The sequence below is a fragment of the Mandrillus leucophaeus genome, unplaced genomic scaffold (genome assembly GCF_000951045.1).
Source record: "Mandrillus leucophaeus isolate KB7577 unplaced genomic scaffold, Mleu.le_1.0 Scaffold67, whole genome shotgun sequence".
Classification (NCBI taxonomy): Eukaryota; Metazoa; Chordata; class Mammalia; order Primates; family Cercopithecidae; genus Mandrillus; species Mandrillus leucophaeus.
This window is the reverse complement of record NW_012107252.1, coordinates 3,172,235-3,189,902: the sequence shown is the minus strand read 5'-3', so window position 1 is coordinate 3,189,902 and position 17,668 is coordinate 3,172,235. Positions and strand designations below refer to the sequence as shown.

The 17,668-nt window shown below is 42.9% G+C and overlaps 1 protein-coding gene across 21 annotated transcripts in view; it reads right to left on the bottom strand.

The window, feature by feature from the left end:
• Positions 1 to 17,668, bottom strand: part of ST3GAL3 (ST3 beta-galactoside alpha-2,3-sialyltransferase 3) — a 208,538-nt gene that overhangs the window by 135,179 nt on the left and 55,691 nt on the right. For 11 of the 21 annotated variants that reach the window (XM_012001805.1, XM_012001798.1, XM_012001813.1 and 8 more), the window contains exon 2: positions 15,658 to 15,705. The exons of the other annotated variants lie outside the window; for them this stretch is intronic. Coding sequence is in view for 9 of the 11 variants with exons in the window: in XM_012001798.1 (XP_011857188.1) it covers positions 15,658 to 15,705 (48 nt within the window). In the remaining 2 variants the exon portion in view is untranslated. The remainder of the gene's footprint in view (positions 1 to 15,657; positions 15,706 to 17,668) is intronic. 21 annotated transcript variants of the gene reach the window in all.

Below are 17,668 nucleotides of genomic sequence, written 5' to 3'. Positions count from 1 at the left end.
TGTAATCAGAGCTATTTTTCTGTAAGATAAATATGGCCATATCACAATCCTGCTTAAAACCTTTGGTTGGACTCTACTGATCTCAGAACAAATCCCAATCTATGATATGAAGCTGCTAGGAATATTCTTTTCTCTTCTCTTCTCTTCTCTTCTCTTCTCTTTTTTCTTTCTTTTTTTTTTTTGATACTGTCTCGCTCTGTTGGCCAGGCTGGAGCGCAGTAGCATGATCTTGACTCACTGCAACCTCTGCCTCCCAGGCTCAAGCAATTCTACCTCAGCCTCCCGAGTAGCTGGGATTTTAGGGGTGTGCCACCACACCCAGCTAATTTTTGTATTTTAGTAGAGACGGGGTTTCACCATGTTGGCCAGGCTGGTCCTGAATTCGTGACCTCAGGTAGTCCACCCACCTCAGCCTCCCAAAGTGCTGGAATTACAGGCATGCGCCACCGTGCCCAGCCTCCTACTTCATTTCTTGATTCCCAGCATCACCCCTGCCATATTTGATGTTCCTGCCAGGCTGATCTGTTTTATCTTTCTCCAACATAACTTTATAATCTCCAGGCCTTTGAACATGCCTTTCTCTTTATTTAAAATATTTTCCCTAATGGGTGCAGTGGCTGATGCCTGTAATCCCAACACTTTGGGAGGCCAAGGCAGGCAGACCGCTTGAGCCCAGGAGTGTGAGACCAGCCTAGGCTACATGGTGAAACCTGGTCTCTACTAAAAATATAAAATATTACTCGAGCATGGTGGTGTGCACCTGTGGTCCCAGCTACTGGGGAGGCTGAGGTGGGAGGATCACCTGAGCTCGGAAATTTAAGGCTACAGTGAGCCATGACTGCACTGCTGCACTCCGGCCTGGGCAACGGAAGTGAGACCCCGTTTCAAAACAAAAAAATTAAATTATATAATTTCTCAATCCCTTTTCACATTGGTTATTTCCTACACATTATTCCTAAGTGGCCCACAGTTACTTCTAGCTCAAAATGGTGCAAATCAGACTTATCTCTGCCTGTTCCCCAGTCTTCCAGCCTTGATCCTTCTTGTTTTTAAATGATGGCATTATCATGTAGTCCTCCAAGAAGGAAATTTTTGGTGAAACCCTAATGTCTCTCATTTCTACATACAGACCCTGTTCCCCTCCCTATCCCATCATTGCTTTTGCTTGAGTCTTCACTGTTGCTTGGTTCATGTGGCAACCTTTTGATCTGTCTTCTCAACCTCATCTGCCACTCCCTTCTAGGCAGCCTTTATGCCTGAGAGTTAGCTACTGCAGGTGACATTTCTCCTACAATGCCTTCACTCACCTTGCTCATCCTTCAAGATAATTTAAAGCCATCACCAAAGTTCAATTTCACAGATATTTTTACAGTACAAGGAACTTTACATCTTTCCCTAAATTTCCAGCCCTGTCTTACACTACTGTCTCCCTTGCTCTGTGCTCTGGTGATTTTGGCCTCTTTCAGTTCCTAGAATAAGCCACCTCTTTATTCGGTTAATTCCTGCTCATTCTTTAGACCCTAGTTCGAAGGCCCTCTTTTAGAAAAGCATTCCTTGCCGGGCACAGTGGCTCAGGCCTGTAATCCCAGCACTTTGGGAAGCCGAGGCAGGCGGATCACAAGATCAGGAGTTCAAGACCAGCCTGACCAACATGGTGAAACCCTGTCTCTACTAAAAATACAAAAATTAGCCAGGCATGGTGGTGCGTTCCTGTAATCCCAGCTACTCAGAAGGCTGAGGCAGGGGAACTGCTTGAACCTGGGAGGTGGAGGTTGCAGTGAGCCGAGATTGCACCACTGCACTCCAGCCTGGGCGACAGAGTGAGACTCCATCAAAAAAGAAAAAAAAAAGAAGAGCATTCCTTGTCCTCCCTGTGTAGACCTCACCCTTCACATGCTCCTGTGCCACAGTGTACTTTCTCCAGTTTGTAATTATACATTTACCGACAAGTGCCTCTCCTCTGCTAGTCTAGATGTTCACTAAGGCTCTCCTTTTCCTCACAGTTGCATCACCTAACACTATGCTTGGCATATGGGAGGAATGTTGAATGAACAACATCTTCTCTGATCTAACTTGTTAGCCTAAACCTTATATGTGCTCTCCAGCCCTTCCAGAACTTACTCATGAACCTGCAGTGCACATCTGTTGTTTCTGTCCTTTTAGAAACAAGCCCCTTGGGTTTCCTTCAGGGAACTGTTCTTCTCCCATTGCAGGCAAGCGGTGAGACTGTCGATGGGATTTATGTCCAAAGTGTAGGCACCTGACAAAAGCTAGGTTAGTGGGACAATTTCTTCCTTAAACTCAGCAACACCAGGGAGAAAAATAACGTGCTGAAGAGAGGGACCACTTGTTCCTGCAACCTAGATTCCTGGGGCTGCCCTTCATGCTCTTCCTGAGAGCTGGATGTTTAGATTCTGTGTATACCCATGTCCTTCTGGTAAATTCCTTTTTAAAAACAGTTATCCCCAGTCAGTTTTTGTTGCTTTCAATTAAACTATCCTAGCTTATATGGATTTGGGTCCTCCTAAGGGGCAGGGCTCACCTCTGCACCTAACATCACGTCTGGCACAGAGCTGGTGTTCCATAAACGTACTGAATGGATGGAGGAGTGGATAGAGTGACCAAATAAGCAAGGCAGCCTAATAAGTAGCCCTGAGACCTGGAGTATTTGTCTTCCTCTAACCCTTGCAGTGAGGGGGCAGTGTTGGTGGTAGCAGTGATGGCAGCAGCAGGGGCTTCTTCCTCTCCCTGTCCTTCTCCCTCGCCCGACATCTTTGACTGCAGTGATTCCCTTGCTCTGGCCCTTCCTGGCTCCCAGCCTATCTGATTACATCACTATCACCTGCCCACAGCGAGCCTCCTCTGGCTCTTCTTAGGCCCAACTGTCTGCCACACTATTTAATGCCCTTCACACCTTCTATTTTCTGGGTTTTGCTTTGGGGTTCTCTTTTAAGAACTCCCAGTTTGCCAAGGTAGTTCCCTCCCATCATGTATAAAGGCCTGAAATTTAACCCTCTCCACAGACTTCCTGAGTCACCTGAGTCACTGGCGTCTGCCTGCTCCATCCCAATCAAGGTTCTTACCTGACAAGAACTTTACTCTCAGCCCCAGCCTCACAGTCATGTTACTGACTATTAAATCTGTGTGTGGTCCCTCACAGAGTTCCCTGACTAGCAGGAAAATTTAAGCATCATCTTTAGGAAGTGTAAATGAGAAAAGAAAGCAATCAGGAAGGCATAGGCATTATGCTCCAGGAATATAGGAGCAGAGCTTCTCTACTGCTGGCGTAGGGCAAGGTTACAGATCCCAGCGCATCTCCTTTATACAAATGTGTGCTTGGAGTTGCGTGTGAATTTGCCTTATACAGAGGAACCGCTATTTTGAGTGTACCAACACTTCAGGGACAATTCACCTCTGGGATAGTGGCATGAAAGTCTGGGTCTCACCAGCAGCTCAGTGATCCCAGATCTGTACTAAGAACAGAACACTCTAGGAATCCTGGGTCAGTCAGGCACAATATGCACTGATATTCCAGCTCTCCTAGCACCTGAAAATACTCTCCTCCCCAGGTATCAAAGCAGAAAGCCAGTAGAAATGTTTAGTCTGATGGCTTAGGCTTCCTGCCTTGGTCAGGCTGGAAAGCCCAGGATTACAAAAATCACTGACCAAGGAGCACGTGTGTCTCTGCCCAGCTCCAGGTGGGGAGTGGGCTGATGCAAATCCCTGCCCTTCCCCTCCTGCACGTGTACCAAGTCAGAGCTGTGAATACACAAAGTGCTTTTTCAGATGTCTTTGAAATTAACCACTAACTCTTACATTGCTGCCTTAAAGGAATAAGTCAGTCTAGATGTCATAGCAAAAGATTCATATAACTTGTTGGATGAGCACTGGAACACTGATGTAAACTCTTAGAAGGCTCGGAAACTGGACATAAACAAAAGGATGCCATGTATTAAAGTATGAATACATGTAATAATGAAACCTTGTTACTTATAAAGCAAAATTAACAGAATTAGAAGAAAAATACACAGTTGGTATACCATCATAAACCACTGAAAAATCAGGCTCACAAAGTGTGAGAATTCAGAAGACGTAAACAGAACAATTACTAAATTTAAACTAACAGACATACAGAGAACCTTACATCCAACAAATGGAGAGTATACATTTTTGCTATGCTGCCCAGGCTGGATTCAAACTGCTGGGCCCAAGTGATCCTCCCACCTCAGCCCTATAGGTGCATACCACTGTGCCTGGCCTCTTTACAAGCCATGTAGGGAGCATTTACAAAAACCGACTAGGCCAAGCATAGTGGCTCATACCTGTAATCCCAGCATTTTGGGAGGCCTAGACAGGCAGATCACAAGGTCAGGAGTTCAAGACCAGCCTGGCCAACACAGTGACACTCCATCTCTACTAAAAATACAAAAATTAGCCAGGTGTGGTGGCATGCACCTGTAGTCCCAGCTGCTTGGGAGGCTGAGGCAGGAGAATCGTTTGAACCTGGGAGGTGGAGGCTGCAGTGAGCCGAGATCATGCCATTGCACTCCAGCCTGGGCAACAGAGCGAGACTCTGTCTTAAAAACAGAAACAAAACAAAACAAAAACTGACCAATTGTGAGGCCGTAACACAGGGTCAGCCTCCAACCCTTGTTTAATTTAAAATTTAAGTACTGAGAAGATACCACATGGAATAACATTTTATCACTGGCAACAAAATACTGTCAGTTATTTCCCCTGAAGTGATAATGCTCACTTTCATTACTGAGAAAATGTCTGCCAAATTCCAGAGTCTGAAAAGCCACAGTCTGTCAATTGTACTTTCAAGTAAAAATTATGTTCCATGAAAAATGTTGCATGAAAAACTCATGGAGCAGAGTGTTGCCCAAGAGGCCGCTGGTCAGTGGCAGGCAGGCCAGGTGGGGACTCCCAGGGGAGCACAGCTCCAGGTGAAGGGCAACACACCCGTCCTCACGTATCGGGTAATATCTCTGCTTATGTGCATTGAGTGTAGCCTCTTATGATCTCCAACCAACTCAGGGTGACTGCTCTAAGAATTCATAAACATTTTGCAATAGAGTTTCATGCTATTTTGAAATATCTGATACAAAAAAGTGAGATTAGATTTGAAATCCATTTGTTCTAACTGAAGAAATTTCAACCTTACAATTTTGATTAAAGAAGAGTTGTTGGATTTTTAAAATATAATTTCAGCTGCTGTAAACATCTGAATAAGTATACATAGGATTTTACATTTTTGTCAGTTATTTGTGTGAATGAAATTTCTTTTTGATGATAACTGAGTATTTTTTTTAAGAGAGTAGCATTAAAAAGTCTTGACAGGAGTTATGTGAAGCCTTCCCAGGCAAAACTCCTGAATAAAAATTTATGAACACTGAAATAAGCTCAAGTTTTTAATTAAAAACTTGAAAAGATTTTTATGGTATAGCAATTCAACATTTAATACATTTCTCAATACTTCGTGTTTCATTTGGCTTATCATAGTTCTTTTTTGTTTGTTTGTTTGTTTGTTTGTTTGTGACAGGGTCTCACTCGGTCGCTCAGGCTGGAGTGCAGCGGTGCAATCTCGGATCACCCCAGTCTTGACCTCCTGGGCTCAGGTGACCCTCCCATCTCAGCCTCCTGAGTAGTTGGGATGAAAGGCGCAATGCTGCTGGGACTACAGGTGCAATGCCACCACACCTGGCTAATTTTTGCATTTTTTTGTAGAGACAGGGTTTCACCATGTTGCCCAGGCTAGTCTCAAATTCCTGGACTCAACTGATCCTCCTGCTTTGGCCTCCCAAAGTGCTGGGATTACAGGTGTGAGCCACAACACCAGGCCTGTTCATCACAGTTCTGTAATATTTTTTTAAAAATCACAAATGTTTTCACAATGCCCTATGTAGACAACTCCAAGTCCTCTCCTGTTTGTCCTAGTACAGCACGTGAGTATTACTTCCTACCTACATTCTGATGTGCAACTGGGAGCACCAGGCTGTGCAGTCACATCCTGTTCCAGGACAAAAGAGAGAGCTTCTTGAAGGTTCCTGAAGCCAGATGTCCTACTGTAGCCTCACCTTCAGGCTATTGAGCCCCAGAATGGAATTTCAAGGAATACGGTTGTACATGATGAGCCTAACATGCTACTGGCATTTCCGTTTTGAGTGACCCACTTCCTTTTTTCATTGTAGTGGACCACCACAAATTCCAATCAGCAGTCACTGTACCTGGCACGAAGCAGATGCTTATTAAATGACTGCTACTGATGACAACCACAAATATTCCCCATGAACACCAATTTAAGGAGCATTATTGAGGTATATCAAGTTTGGTATTTTATGGGATAAAAACATGAACTTGGTTCTATCAGAAAATTGCAATGTTTCGAATTATAATTCACAAAGTCATATAGGCAGGATAGTCCACGAGGCAAGAAAACTCCGTCTACCCAGAGAAGCAGCTCTGCTGCCAGACCTTCTTTAAAGTGGTTTTTGGCTCCAATCTCTGGGCTATGATGAATTGCTAAGTACAAACGGAATGGCAGTAAATGGAATGAGGACCTATCCTAGCCAAAACAGCTCTATCATTTCTTAAGAAATGTCACTGTACAATCTCTAAAAAAAAAAAAAAGTCATGGGGTATATTAAGCATATGTAATATATGCCATGGCTTGGGTGGAGGAGGAAGTTGGCAATAGTTCCAAATGGGCTGTCAGGCTTGCAGAATGAAGGGACTGAGAGGAACTACTATTTATTGAGCATCTTCCTTTGTATTCATGCTGTTCTCAGTACTGTCACCTACACAGCCCCATGAGGCAGGTACTATATTTTACAGATGAGGAAACAGAGGTTTAGAGAGGGGAAATATGTTCAAGATTCCCCAATCATGAAGTAGGCTAGCAGGGATGCCGCTGAACCAACCCAGGGCTGATTCTTTTCTTTACGTTATGCTACAACGACTCTCAGAAGAAACCAGAAAAGCAGACCCTCACATTAGCAGCACAGTTTTCGTGAGAGCAATGATGTACTATTACCTCCCATCTCCTGCCCGGGGGTGATGTCGGAAGGCCCTGGCCGCATATGCCACACATGAATCATGGGAGTCAAAAGAGGCCTGAGAAGGGCTGGCCAAAGTGCAAATAGCTCCCACATCATCTTAAGTCAGGGAAATAAACCACAGCATGGGATCAATTAATCAAAGATAAACTAAAAGGAAAAGCATTTTTCTAAAATAAACACAGAAAAACCTACTGACCTAGACTAAATTAACTGATTCAGTAAAATAACTCAGAAGTTTACAAACTAAGATCCAATCTCAAATTGGTGTATGTTGGTGTGGGGGAGGTGAGAGGCCTAGCAGGAAGCTTCTGGTAACAGAGTCCCCTGTGACTATCAGGCCTCCATCTGAGCACAGCACAGCTCTTCTCCAATGTGGCATACGGGGGGCCAAGGGAGCATGACACATCCTTGGCCCCAAGTAAGAGAATCACAGGCTACAGAAGGAGCCCTGGAAGCCTCACCCAGTAGATAGAAGCCCCCTCCCATGGCAGCCAAAGATGTCACTGCACCCATCTATCTCCCTCCCGTCTTGGGAAAACAGCAGATATCTAGGGCTGAGTACTGCAGTGAATTCAGTCCTGTTCACAGCATCAGCTGTGTCCAGGTCATACCACGGCATCTTGCACTAAGCTGCAGGAGGATTAGGAGGGACAGCATGTCAAAACAGCTGCTGGTACAGGAAATGGGAAAAAATAGTCTGCAGTTTGTGTCTTAAACTTCATGGAGCTTACCACCTTGTAGGGTAGATAAGGCATAAATACTCACTGAAATGGTCTGAATGTTGGGTGTCCCCCGCAAATTCATGTGTTTGAACCTGATATCCAATGTGATCGTTTTAAGAGGTGGGGCCTTTAGAAGGTAATCAGGTCATGAGGGCTCCACCCCCAGGAATGGGATTGATACTTTTATCAAGGAGGGCTGAGGGAGCCTATTTGCCTCTTCTGTCTTGCGAGGACACACACAGAAGCTTCCATCTATGAGGAATGGACCCTTTCCAGACACTGAATCTGCTGATGTCTTAATCTTGGACTTCCCAGGCTTCAGAACTGTGAGCAATAAATTTCTGTTGTTTGTAAATTACCCAGTCTAAGGTATTTCTGTTATAGCAGCCCAAAGAGACTACGACAATCACCAAGCAATTATTAAACAAAATAAGAGAGAGCTCCACTCCCCAAACAAAAATAACTGAATTTTTTCCCAGTTATAATAATAATGTATGCTCAATACAAAAATCCAAATCCAAAAAACTTATAAAGAATGAAGTAATAACCATTTACCTAGGGTTAACTGCTACAAATATTTTGGTGACTATTTTCCCAGAAATCTCTCTTTCCATAAATGCTGTCTATGTATGAATGTACATAAATAATTTTACTTACACTTGGCCTTAATATACATGCTGTTTGTTTCTGTTTTGTTCACTCAACAGTATCCTCAACATCTTCCATGTCAATAAAAGTAAAACTGCATCATCATTTTAAACGACTGCACAGTTACTCCAGTGCATGGATATGCCATTGACCTCAAGCACTCCTTAATTAGTGAATATTATTGTTTCTAATTTTCTATTCTTTAACACCTACTTATTTAACACCTATTTAGCACCTATTACGTGCCAGGCGCATTCTAAATACCAGTGATACAGTGATGAACAAAACAGACCAAGTCCTTCGCCAAAATGAAGCCTACATTCCAGTGGGGGAGATTGACAGCGTGTCAGTAAATAAGCGAATAGTTTGAAAGAATTAGGTGTGCTAAGAAAAACTGAAGACATACTTTTTTTAGAGAAGGACTGGTTAGAGGAGTGGACTACTTTAGATGAAGTGGTCTGGGAAGACCTTCTGGCAGAGGTGACAGTGGGACAGAGGACTGAAGACAGCAATGCAAAGCAGGAGGTAAGAACAGCCTAGGTAGTGGCAACAGCAAGCACAAAGACCCAAGGCGGGAAAGGACCTGACATCCTCAAGGAGCCACAGGCATGCCAATGTAGCTTGAGGGCAGTGGGCTGAGGGCAAATGAACTACAGGGAAATTTGAGAGGTAAGTAGGACCCAGGAAGGAGGGACAAGTTTGGATTTTATTCTAAGTGTACTGTAAAGTCACTGGAGAGGCTTCAGTGGTAACAAGACAGGATCTGATTTATGTTTCCAGAAGATTACTCTGGCTACAATGTACAGAAGGCAATAAGTGGCACAGACAGGCCAGTCAGGAGATGTTTCTAGTCTAGGGAAGAGAAGATGGTACCTTGGGCAGTGGTGCTAGAAAGAAGCAGCTAGAGAAGAACACATGGTGAAGACAGGAAAGTGGGAGAGGGTAAAGGAAGAGGAACAATTAGGGTGATTCTAGGTTTGCAGCCTGAACTTTCAGTTGGGTAGATGGGGAAGAAAAAGTGGGAGAGGAACTAGTTTCAGCATACAGGTCCTATATATGTTTCATCAGACTTATATATAAGCATTTATACATAAGTATTTGGTTTCGGGAAGCTGCTATAAATGTGTTTTAAATTTTGGTTTTCAACTGTTCATTGCCAGTACATAAAAACATGATGAACTTCCACGTTTTGACCTCATAACCTGTCATCTTGCTAAACTCAGTTACTAGTTCTAGGAGTGTTTTTGTAGCCTCCTTGGGGTTTCTTATGTATGCAATCATGTCATCTATGAAAAGGGTTAATTTTGTTTCTTCCTGTCCATTCTGTATCCTTTTTATTGCTTTATTACATTGACGAGAACTTCCAGAAGTGTTTCCTGATGTTAGGGGGAGAGCAGTCTTTTACCATAAAGTATGATGTTTGCTGTAAGTTTTTGTAGATGGCCGACATCAGGTTGAAGAAGTTCCTTTCTCTGTTTGCTGCATGTTTTTATCATAAATAGTTGTTGAATTTTGTCAAATATGTTTTCTTCATCAATTAGTAAGACAATGTAGTTTTTTTTTCTTTAGACAGTTAATACAGTGGATTGTATTGAATTTTTTTATTGTTGAACCAGCCTTCCATTCCCAGGATAAACCATACTTGGTCACCAAATTTGGGAAGCTTTAGCCATTGTTTCTTCAAATATTTCTTCTGGAACTCCAAACACACGAATGGTAAACCTTCTGGTATTGTCCCACAAGTCACTAGGCTCTGTTTAACTTTTAAAATATTTTCTCCATAGTTTCAATTGGAAAGTTTTATTGCTTTATGTGGTTCTTCTTTGTATTTTCTTCCTCTTCTTTTTCTTTGCTAAGACATTCATTTTTAAAAATCTCTATTTTTAAATTTTTTTAGAGATAGGGGCTCACTGTCACCTAGGCTGGAGTGCAGAGTGCACCTAGGCTAGTGTGATCATAGCTAACTGCATCCTTGAACTCCTGGGCTCAAGTGATCCTCCTGCCTCAGCCTCCCAAGTAGCCGAGACTACAGGTGTGTGCCACCATGCCTGGCTAATATTTTCCTTTAATTTTGTAGAGAAGAGGTCTCCGCAATGTTGCCCAGGCTGGTCTCAAATTCCTAGCCTCAAGCAATCCTGCTGCCTCAGCCTCCCAAAGTGTTGGGATTACAGGCATGGGCCACTGCACCTAACCTTTATTTTTTTTGCTAAGATTTTCTAGTTTTCTATTCATTTCAACAGAATTTGCCTTTACTTTGGGGAGCATTTTTATCACAGCTGTTTAAAAAGTCTTGGTTAGATTATTCAAACATTTGTGTCACCTCAGCACTGGCATTGGTTGATTAACTTTTCCCATGCAAGTTCAAATTTTCCTGGTTCTTCATTTTGGTTCATATCTGGGATATTCTGAATATTGTTATGAGACTCTACATCTTGTTTAAATCCAGTGGAAAATGTTCATATTTTTGTTTTAGCAGACAATCGACCAGGTTGGGTTCAGGCAGCAAATTCCAATTACCCTTCTGTGGGTTGTGGTTTCAACATCAGTTCCATTTTCAAAAGCTAGTCAGAAGAGTCCTCTGTGTGTGCATCCAGTCTGGGACTTGGGCAGTGGTCTGTCCCTTAGTTCAGTTCTGAAAGTCTTTGGTATGTTGTTTAGAATCAGATGCACACATGCACAGCTTGGGTTATCCTGAAGTCCATAAATGACTTAAAGGGGTTGCTTTCCTGAGCTCCCTTTCCCTTTGTTTTCTCTTTTGTGCCTCCTGGTTCCTTGGGCCTACCCTTCCTGGGCCTCTGGCCAGAAAGCTGGGGCTTTAGTTACCACACTCTGCCAAGAATTTTCGGAACTGCACTCAGATCTGGGGCCAAGTAGCAGGAAGGCAAAGACAGAAAATAAGCAACCAAAATTGCACCCCATCCCCTTGGGACTACAGCTCCTCTGATCAGAGAGGAAGGTTCCCCTCCCTCAGTTTTAGGTGCTTGAAGGGCCTACTGCTGCCACTGTCCCTACCACCATCACTGTGGGATTGCCTGGGGGCTGGGGCATGAGGGAACAACTCTTGGGATCTCCCCCTCTGTCTGAGCCTTGGAAGCCCTTTTCCCACCCCAGAGCTTTAACTAGAGGTCTTCTCCTGAAGCTGTTTGTGCCTTAGTGTCCATTGCTGAGGTTTGGGGTACCTTGAGTCTAAGACATGGGACACTGAAGGGAAAATAGGAAATTAACTGCCACTTTAGTAATACATTGAATTCTGGTATTCTTCCCCTATCTGTCTGCTACTATTTATGTCTCAGAGTCCTCAAACTGCTATGAAATGAATTCTGAAAGGGCCTTTAGCTGCACTGAGAGATAGGCTGAGTGTGCTCACTCCATCTTAACTGGAACTGGAATCTTTTTTCTTACTTTTAAGTACCTACACTAACAGAAAGAAAGTCAAATAGGGATTAATTGCAAAGTTATCCTGCTAAAGTTCTAAAACGTTCTTGGCAATGTGGTATGCCCAACACTTTGTAAATTCTCTCCAAATAAAATAGTAAAGACCTATTTTGTTTGAATAGTAAAGACCTCTGCCCAGCTCTTCCCTGGTACCATTCCCTTTTAGGCTTGATGCAAAGCATGAGATAGCAAAACGACTGGCCTCCTGCAAGTATTCCATGAGAGCATGCATAAGGCAGAACTAGGTGTGGAAGCTGGTAGGTGTTGTCGGGAAAACTGAAGGCTAAGTAAACTGAAAACCAGTCATAATTTGAGGCTGACTCTGAATCAACTTGCTCTATCCTCCACTAAGAGGGAGTCAGCGGAAAAATGTCTGAATTCTCATTCTTTGCCAGCCTTCACTGAGAACCAGGTACAAACCTCGAGCCTTACTGCCATGGTCCATAGTTATTTGAAGATTAAGCCCAAGATCTTTTCGTAACTCCAGGGGAGACGGAGGCTGAGGACCAAAATCCCCTTGAACATTGTTAGCTGTACATTGAAGTTTTATGTACTTTTCTATATATTTGCTATATTTTACATTTTTAATACAATGCCCAGCTAGTGAGTTACTGTAAAATGGACACCTATATAACCCCCTTCAGGTCACTAAAAAGAATATATCAACACACTAGAAGCCCCCCTGTGCCCATCCCTCAACATACCCCCTTGAACACCACCATCTAGTTATTACAGAATTCAATTCCTTGCTTTTAATACTGAATTATGTATCTAAGCAAATATGGTTTAATTTCATTTGTTTTTGAACTTTATATAAAAGGATAAACACAGTATGTACTGTTTTGTCTGACTTCTTTTGCCCAACAATACGTCTTTAAGATTTATCCATGTTGTTGCATCTGGCTATGGTTTGCTCATTTTTACTGTTCCCTATGAATATAATTTGCATATTCATTCTACTGTTGTTAGGTATTTGGATTGTTTTTGGTTTTTGACAATTATGAACAATGTTCTTATAAACATTCTTATACATGTATCTTGCATATATATGTCCTGTTATGTATAAGCATCCATTTCTGCAGATAATATACCTAGAGGAGGAACTGCTAAGTCACCAGGTATGTGTATATCCAAATTTACCTAGATACTGCCATAGTTTATTCCACAGTGGTTGTACCAAATTATGCTAAAACAAGTAAAAATCAGAGTTTTCACTGCACCACATCCTTCTCAACATTGGAATTGTCAAGCTTTTCAAGTTTTGCCATTTGGTAGATGTGTATTGATTTCTCATTGGGATTCTAATTTGCATTTTGCTGAGTACTAACCCAATCAAACACCTTTTCAGAAGTTTATTGGCCATTTGGATTTCCTCTTTTGTGAAATGCCTATTCAAGTCTTGCTCATTTCTGTAATGGGTTGCTCCTTTATTCCTATTGATTTCTGTCATTCTTTGTTCTGGAAACAAGCCTTTTGTTTATTTGTGCTGTAAGATCTTTTTACACTCTGGATTTCCTTTCACTCTCTCTCTCTTCTTCTTTTTTTTTTTTTCCAGAGACAGGGCCTCACTCTGTCACCTAGGCTGCAGTGCAGTGGTGCAATCATAGCTCACTGCAGCCTCTAACTCCTGGGCTCAGGTGATCCTCCTGCTCAGCATCCTGAGTACCTCAGACTACAGGCACACACCACCATGCCCTCACTATTTAAAAAAAAATTTGTAGAGTTGGGGTCTCACTGTGTTACCCAAGCTGGTCACAAATTCCTGGCCTCAAACTGTCCTCCTGCCTCAGCCTCCCAAAGTGCTGAGATTACAGGTGTGAGCCACTATGCCCATCCAGCCTGCCTTTTCACTCTCTTAATAGGGTCTTTTGATTAATAGAAGTTCTTAACCTTTATGTAATAAAATGACCAATCTTTTACTACACAAATAGACACAAGTTTTGGATCAATTTAAGAACTCTTTCTGTCTGTCCATTCTACCTTAAAGTGACTTCTCCTGCCTCAGCATTTTGGTGGGAAACACACAAGGTATGAGATAGAAAGATGCTAAGGGAGAGAGTACGGGCTCTAGAGTTAGACAGAGATGAATGGCCCAGAACAGGTTACTTCATGTCTTTGAGCATTAGCTTCTTTATCTATAATAAAGATATCAAAGCTATTGTAAGGAGATCTAGTATCTGATAGCACAGCAGAGTGATTACAGTCAACAAAAATTTATTGTATATTTTGAAATAATTAAAAGTATAATTGAAATGTCTGTAACACAAATAAGCTGTAAATGCTTCAGGTAATGGATACCCCATATACCCTGGTGTGATTATTACTCGTATGCCTGTATCAAAACATCTCATGTACCTTATAAATATATACACCCACTATGTACCCAAAAACATTAAAAATTAAAAAAATTAAAAATTAAAAGCGATTGTGAGAGATAGCTGAGAGGTGTATAAAGCACTCAGCACAGTGTTGGCACACAGTAAAATAGGCAGGCCCTCAGTAAATAGTGGTGGCTGTGATCATATTCTCTGAATGTCTTTCCTCTTGTCCACTCTACATCAACTGCTGTACCTCATGACTGTTTTGTGAATCATCAATCTATCATATCAAAGGACGGCAAAATGAATTAACTGCCCTCAACAGGCCAGCAGTCTCCCTGGCATTCATGGGCGGTACCCATGGTACGAGGCCCACATGACTTTACCTAAAAACACAGAGACACTCTTCCCTCAAAGTCATGTTATTCTGAGGCTCCCATAGGGACCCAATGGCAGCAAGCTGAAGAATCAAAGTAGTCTCTTCCCACTTCCTGTCAACAGGTACAGTGGTGTGGAACAGGTAAACTGCCCCAGACATGGGAGAGCCAGGCTCCATTGGGTCTGGGTGAATTTGGGGCAGGTGTGCTGATCTGTGTGTCCTGCACTGTAAACAGGGAAGAGAAGGAGTGTGTCTACCTACATGCATTTTGGCATGAGTGCACAGTACAGTGTGGTACTCCTCTCCTGGAAGAGGTCTGTATTTGAGTATAAGGGGTATGTGTGTAAACGTGCAATGCAGTGTATGTCCTCCGGAAACTGGGATGCTCTCACCAGCCCAGCATTCTAGTGGAGAGGCCTGATAGTTATCTGCTCCAGCATTCCCACAGCTTGGGGTCTTTCAATGCCCTCTGCTCCACCTTCTGAGACAGATATATGCACAGAAAACAGACATCCTTTTACATGACTCTTGACAACTCTGAATGAAGAGGGAGCATCTACTGCAACTCCTCTGTGCACACTTTTTTTTTTTGAGGCAGAGCTTCGCTCTTGTTGCCCAGGCTGGAGTGCAATCTCATGATCTCGGCTCATCGCAACCTCTGTCTCCCAGGTTCAAGCGATTCTTCTGCCTCAGCCTCCCTAGTAGCTGGGATTACAGGTATGTGCCACCACGCCCAGCTAATTTTGTATTTTCATTAGAGACAGGGTTTCTCTATGTTGGTCAGCGTGGTCTCGAACTCCCGACCTCAGGTGATCTGCCCACCTCGGCCTCCCAAAGTGCTGGGATTACAGGCATGAGCCACCGCGCCCAGCCAGTTCCTCTCTGCACACTTTTAAAGTAACTGGAAAAGTTCTCTGGATGTGTCCCTCTTCTGCTTCCCTGACCATAAAGTCTCTAGAAAGGCTTCTTGAGACTTCCCCCAATTCTGGGGTATTCCATTGCCCTCCCCAGCAAACCCATAATTGATTAGGCTTCACAAAAAATATGGCTAATATTGAAGGCCAAAAAGATGATAGAGGGGGAAGAGTTGGTACCTGAGCCTAGTGCTTGTCCAGCGGAGTCAAAGGAAAGAACCACTGAATCTGCAACACAAGAGGACAAGTTCATTTCTTTCTCCTTCTTAAAGTAAAAAAGCAAGCTCCCACTGGTTCTGCCCAAACCCTCCCTCAAAGGAGTCAACTGGAAGGGAACTCAGTTGCATAGCCCAGCCTCCCAGGCCCATGCCCACCCATCACTGGGCCAGGAGACCCTGCCCAGACCAGTACCCCTTGCCTCCTGCCAGAAGGAGAGACGTCTCAGGGCAGGGAGCAGGCCCCAAATTGTTTAGGGGCATGTCTTGCCAGATTAGCGGACAAATTTACTTCTTTTTCCTTCTTCTAGTGAAAATGGAATTAAAACAAAGCAAAATAAAACTTCCTTCCTGAATCTAGTTAAAGGCACTAACATTTCCCCTTTGATCTCTCCATTTCTTCTACTTATATACTCAATTGTTTATTGTTTCTTCCCCAAAAAAGGCTTAAAGTGGCCTATTGAAATTTACAGTATACACTAGAATTTCAAAATGAAGACGTCAAAGAAAGGAAAAAGACTATATAGTGGGGGAAATGTTAGTGCAGAAAATGCATGCCATGAGTACCTATGCAAATACCGTAGGCAGAATCAGGGCCTGAGCCTCCAAACAGCCAAAGAAAAAAGAAAATGAACAGTTACAAGACTCAGTACCCACAGGGCATTCATTCATTCATTCATTCATTCAAATGTCCAATAAATATGCATTGGGCATCTACTATGTGCAAGATACTATACTATGACAGAGATACAGCAGCAAACAGAAAAAGCATGGTCTCCATCCTTATGGATCTTTCTGCTATCAGTCTGGGAGAAAAAAATGTTACCAAAGAACAAACTATTTAACTAGAAACTGATAAAAGAAAAAAAGGAAGTATTATGAAAGTTTATGTTAGGAACTGGACTGAGTACAGGAGGGGAGTGGGTGCTGGATAGGGAAGACATCTCTGAAGAAGTGACGCTTGACCTCATAGCTGAAGGATAAGTGAGGGTCAAACCCAACAAGAATGGAATGGCACATTGAAGGCAGAGGGAAGGCCAAGTGTGAAGAACTGAGGCAAAATGGAGTCTGGTGCTCCAGAGCAACTGAAAGACCAAAACATAAAAGCAAATACTGTACGGTGATCAGAGAGAACTTCCTCTTGTGGGCCTTAGAAAAAGAGATGCTGGCTAGCTGCAGTGGCTCAAGCCTGTAATCCCAGCACTTTGGGAGGCTGTGGCAGGCGGATCATGAGGTCAAGAGATCAAGACCATCCTGGTCAACATGGTGAAACCAGTCTCTACTAAAAATACAAAAAAAAAAAAAAAAATTAGCTGGGCGTGGTGGCGCATGCCTGTAGTCCCAGCTACTCGGGAGGCTGAGGCAGGAGAAGCACTTGAACCTGGGAGGCGGAGGTTAGTGAGCTGAGATCACGCCACTGGACTCCAGCCTGGTGACAGAGCAAGACTCCATGTCAAATAAAAAAAAGAAAAAAAAAAACAGACACTGTATGATGTTGAAGATTGTATATTCTACATTTCTATACTAAGTAACTGTAAATCTTGTATGGCTGTTTCTTACAACATAAGCCAACGCCAAATGATGGCATAAATTAAACGTAGAGCTCAATAAAAACAATTATAAGGGGCACCAAGATGATGTAAGGCCCAAGATAACCCAGGAGACCCCAGACTCAAAAGGGATTAGATTCCAAAGACTTACTCACTCCAAAGGAGTGTCAGCTGGATGCAAATGGCACCAGAGTCTACAGCCACACCCCGCCCAAGCATTATGGGCATTTTCTCTCATTGCACATGAACATTCAACACAATAGTTATCATAACTGTACATAACATCTGTTCCCCCTGCTAGGTTGTAAGTTCCATAAAGGCAGACACCACATCTGCTTTATTCACTGCTACATTACCAGCATAACACCTGGCACTCAATATTTGCTGAATAACAATGTATAGAAAAATGAATGAATCACAAATTTT